The sequence below is a fragment of the Vigna radiata genome, chromosome 5 (genome assembly GCF_000741045.1).
Source record: "Vigna radiata var. radiata cultivar VC1973A chromosome 5, Vradiata_ver6, whole genome shotgun sequence".
Lineage (NCBI taxonomy): Eukaryota > Viridiplantae > Streptophyta > Magnoliopsida > Fabales > Fabaceae > Vigna > Vigna radiata.
In genome coordinates this window covers 17,096,527-17,101,659 of record NC_028355.1, presented here as the reverse complement: position 1 = coordinate 17,101,659, position 5,133 = coordinate 17,096,527, and the positions used below count along the sequence as shown (strand labels likewise).

The following is a 5,133-nucleotide window of genomic DNA, read 5'->3' as shown; positions in this document are numbered from 1 at the left end:
CTCTGTTTAAAACAAACCCTTAGATTCATGCTAACCAATTTACAACGAATAATCATTCTCTTCAATCCACTCACTGTTAATCAAAATCTTCCCTAATCAATATTGACGAACACAGTGACGTACTTCTTCATGATGCGAGGTTAAATCTGTAAATTTCCCTTCCATTTCCAACTTTAATTTGCCACCAAAACTATGTGCATTTATTTACTTAAATTCAATAACAACACACACACACACACTTAACTATTATATAAAAATTGTCCCTACCATCTTTGCTTCTGTTTTTACCACTTGGATTTCGTCCATATAAATTCCTTCTATCATGCAATAGGAATATATATATATATATATGTATATATACATANATATATATATATATATATATATATATATATATATATATATATATATATATGTTATATATATCTCCATCCTTCTCAGTCTCTCTCTGTGATGAATGCTGATATAGCCCCGTAGTTGGTGCTCATCCTCCCGCTTAACTCTCTTCCATATTCAACCATATAACACACTTAGTGGGAGAAGAAATTATAATTCTTGCTACTGGATAACATCCTCTTAATCCATCCAATTTTCACGGGAATTTTTTTTTTTTTTTTCACAGTGTAATCCTGCTTTACATAAGCCTCCAAAAAATTACCACTCCACTCACCCTAATTCTTCTTCAAGCCAAGACTAGAAAGAGTTAGAGAGAGAGAGAGAGAGAGAGAGAGAGAGAGAGAGAGAGAGAGAGAGGTTTGTTGTTAGCCATTTCTTTGTGTTTCAAAGTTCACCTGACTCTGGGGTCAGAAAGACTGATTCTTGGAAAAACTGAGTTATTACAGATAGAGTTTTCATTTTCTGAGTCTGAAAGTTCAGTACAGAGAGTGAGATACTGGTATAGAAGTGAATTGTTGTTTTGTTGTTTGGTTGGTTGTTCATTGCATTCTTGATGGACTATTGCATAAGAGAAATAGAGGGAAAGCAAGCGCATGACCCTTTGTTCAACAAGGCATCGTCTTCTTCAACGGTGTGGGTTGAAGGGCCTGTGATAGTAGGAGCTGGGCCATCGGGGCTTGCAGCAGCAGCGTGTCTGAGAGAGAAAAACATCGAAAGCGTGATTCTAGAAAGATCCAATTGCATAGCTTCTCTGTGGCAGCTCAAGACTTATGATCGCCTGCGCCTTCACCTACCAAAGCAATTCTGCGAGCTTCCCTTCATGCCCTTCCCTTCTCACTTCCCCACATACCCTTCCAAGCAGCAGTTCGTCGAGTACTTGGAAACTTACGCGCAAACCTTCAAGATTAAGCCAACCTTCAATGAGACGGTGAAGCATGCAGAGTTTGACGCCAAACTCGCGCTGTGGCGGGTGAAGACCGTCGACAAGTCGGAGAACACCACGGAGTACTTGTGCCGGTGGCTGATCGTGGCAACCGGCGAGAATGCCGAGGCGGTGGTGCCGGATATCGAAGGGGTAGAAGAGTTTGGTGCGCCCATAAGACACACGAGTTTGTATAAGAGTGGAGAAGAGTTCAGAGAGAAAAGGGTTTTGGTGGTTGGGTGTGGAAATTCTGGCATGGAGGTTTGCTTGGATCTTTGCAACCATAATGCTACTCCTTCACTTGTCGTCAGAGACACAGTAAGAACTCCGAATCTTTTTCCCTCTAAAAATAAAAAATGTACAAGCTTTTTCTTTCCCAAAGTTCATGTCCCTTCTTACTTGGAATTAATTTCTGATTTAATATCAGAAACTTTCCTCCGCAACAAGACGCTAACTTTTCTGATTTCCGCTTTTTAAATCTCGTGTTGTTGTGTTGCGACTTTTGTCATGTTTCGCTTGCAAAACCTTAGATGGGGTTTTTTAATTTCTTTTCCTTTTCTCATGCAAAAATTCCATAAAATATAATGCGAGCGAAATTTGGGTTTTCTTGCTCTCCTCACACATACACAAATTACAAACTTTGCATCAGCCGGCTTCAAGTTCCAATGGATTGCTAAAAACAAACAGTATTCTTTTGATGAACACAAGTCTTGATTAAAAGTTAAAACTCAATCTTGCACTTTCCTGGTTTTATAATTATTTAATTAAGCATGCGCAGCATAGGTGTGAGTGTGATGAGTGATTTTTCGTATTTGTATATATGCAACTGCTTTCCGAAAAGAAAAACAAATAGCCGAAAGGCGTGGTGACATTATTGATTTTGTTACTGTGGTGACTAAGATGAAAAATTGGTTTGGTTAAGGTACACGTCCTACCACGAGAGATGCTGGGAAAATCAACTTTCGGGTTGTCCATGTGGTTGCTGAAATGGTTACCCATGCGACTTGTCGATCGATTCTTGCTAATGGTGTCATGGCTTATGCTGGGTGACACTTCTGAATTGGGATTGGATCGACCGTGTTTGGGTCCCCTCGAACTCAAAAACATGTCAGGAAAGACCCCTGTGCTAGATGTGGGTACCCTTGCCAAGATTAAAGGTGGAGACATTAAGGTACTTCCCTTTTTATCAAATCAATTTCAACTTTCCATTTTAATCTCAATCCTCCTCACACCGCAACAAACATCTTATTTACTTACTTACCATACATCTTTTTTGCTTTTTCATCCACCACCCCATCTTTAGATTTTGGTTTTGCATAATCATTGTACGTTTCCAATGAAATCGTGCGCGGAAAGCACAAGGTTTTAGAGTATATTTTTTGGGTTGTTTAATGAATAATATCCGAAAGCTACTCGACAAAATGCGTTCACTAATCACTAATCACTAATAACAAAATCTCAAATCGCTAATGATTGTTCTGATCGCGTTGGGTGGGGTTAATTATTTTCTTGGTTTGAAATCTGAATGTGGAACTGAAAATTGGTGTAGGTGCGTCCAGGGATTAAGCGACTTAAACGTCACACAGTGGAATTTGTGGATGGAAGGACAGAGAATTATGATGCAATCATATTGGCGACTGGTTACAAAAGCAATGTGCCCTATTGGCTTAAGGTGTGACACATGACACTTACCCGTTCTTCTTCTTGTATTAAATACAACATGTTTTTTTTTTTCTAAAATAATGCAATTAAATTGTGTAGGAAGAAGATATGTTCTCCAAGGAAGATGGGTACCCTGTGACGCCATTTCCGAATGGGTGGAAAGGTAAAAATGGTCTGTATGCTGTGGGTTTTACCAAAAAGGGACTACTGGGTGCATCCATGGATGCAAAGAGAATAGCTCAAGACATTGAACGGTGTTTTGAAGCTGAGGCAAATCATCGAACAGCTTTTGCGCGCTCACACTTGCCGCAACCAAATTCATAGTGGCCACTGGTTTGGTTTTGGCTAAGTGCAAACACAAATTACAAGGGAAGAGCTTCATGGCAAAAATGAGAAGACATTTATTGAGGAAGAGATTGAAGTTGGTATTTGAATGGGAACGGAGGATTTTGGTGGTATTACGCTATCATATGTGTTCAATTCTAATTCCAAAATTATGTTCCTCCTCAAATATCCCACGCATGGGTGAAAGTAGGCAAAATGGAAAATTTGGGATTTTACTTTGATGCCCTTGAGCCTAATTTTGATGGAATCGTTTGGAGTTGAGAGAATAAGATGTTGAATTGAATTCGAAGAAAGAAAGAGGGTGGATTTTTCTTTGGGGGGGACCTAGATTAGGTCCTTGGGTTCTTCTATGTACGTTTTGTACATTGCATTTTTATTTTTATTTTTTCCTTGAGTAGGTTTGACTTACAAGAGAGAAAAACAGAGTAAAAGGAAATGGTTGAAAAAGCTGAGATTTCAGTTTAACCTATACTCCCTCTTGTTTTTTCTTTCCCTTTTTCTTAGGAAAATAGAGTGTTGTTTTTGGTTTTGTCTCTGAAGGCTTAAAAAGTTTGGCTTGGGTTGGTTATGTTTCTGTATTTTGTAAGTAAAGTTGGAAGAAGAAAAAGAGCAAAAGCTAATGAAACGAGAGGGGAAAAAAAGTTTTAGCTTGGGATGAAGTGCTAGATTGTGTACCATTTTGATTACCACTTCCATGCAATTTCATTGTCGAAATGATTTCATTCCAAGTAGGAATCAGGACCACTCTCGCTTTTGAGCAGAAGCTTGAGAATGTGCGTTTGGAAACAGCCAGAAACAATTAATTTCAGGGAATTGCTGTAGAATTTGTTATCACATTTATTACCAACTCACCAACTTCATTAAATTGACTCTCCCATGACAATTCAAGCCACGAGAACTCAACGCAACAAGCCATATGTGGTGCTGGCTTTTCGCATCCACCCTTTTACAATATGATCGATCATAGATTTCAAAGAGTATATGACTTTATTTTAGTCCTTGTAAAAGGGGTTTGTTTGATTTTCATATGGTTTGTCAGAAAATGTGCAGTGTACTAGAGTGTGACACAACCCTACCTGTTATATGCAAGTTGAGTAGATAAAACTATAGGCAGTCACGTTGATTTGATATGATCTGAGTGATTGTTGTAATGATAATAAGAAAAAGGGAAAACTAAAAGTATTTATGGATCCTGAAAAAGAAAAAAGTGTAACAGGGTATGGAGGGTCAACGTCATTGCAGTGTCAAAGTGTCAATTCTGGGAGGTTAGAGTGGAAATGGATGATTGTGTTTGTTTATTATTCCTTTCAAGACTGAGTGATTGATAGATAATAATATGCCCATTTTCATTCTTCTAAACAACCTCTCGTTAATTATATACAACATATCTCTCATTTTACTCCAAATTTAGCACAACACTTCTCATCTCAACATGACCCCTTCGTCAGAAAAAAAAAAGACCAGTCATATCATATAATGTTGTTACTCTTATGAGGAGGGAGCCACATCACTCATAATTCATCCTAAAAGGAATAAAACAACTTCTACTTTTTTTATATATTTAATTTTTTACAAAAAACAAAGATTTATATGTGTTTTTTGAACTCATTTAAACACCCTTTTTCATAGGTTAAATGACTAATCAGTTTTATTAACTTTTTTATTTAAGAATTGAATTTATATTTTAATTAAATAACTTAATTTGATAATTTAATTACTATTATCTAGAGTTGTCATGACCGAAAAATAAAGTTTTTCAACGTATTTTCTTTTTCTTTTATGTTACGAGTGATCCGAGTTAATGACCA

General features: G+C 37.4%; 1 protein-coding gene across 1 annotated transcript; it reads left to right on the top strand.

Annotated features, from left to right (window-relative positions):
- The first annotated feature begins 452 nt into the window (after positions 1 to 452).
- On the top strand, positions 453 to 3,984 carry LOC106761281 (indole-3-pyruvate monooxygenase YUCCA6). The gene is made up of 4 exons (XM_014644816.2): positions 453 to 1,636; positions 2,241 to 2,489; positions 2,868 to 2,990; positions 3,080 to 3,984. Exons 1-4 carry the CDS (start codon positions 950 to 952, stop codon positions 3,302 to 3,304), a joined length of 1,284 nt encoding a protein of 427 aa, XP_014500302.1. The 5' UTR covers positions 453 to 949; the 3' UTR covers positions 3,305 to 3,984.
- The last annotated feature ends 1,149 nt before the right edge of the window (positions 3,985 to 5,133 follow it).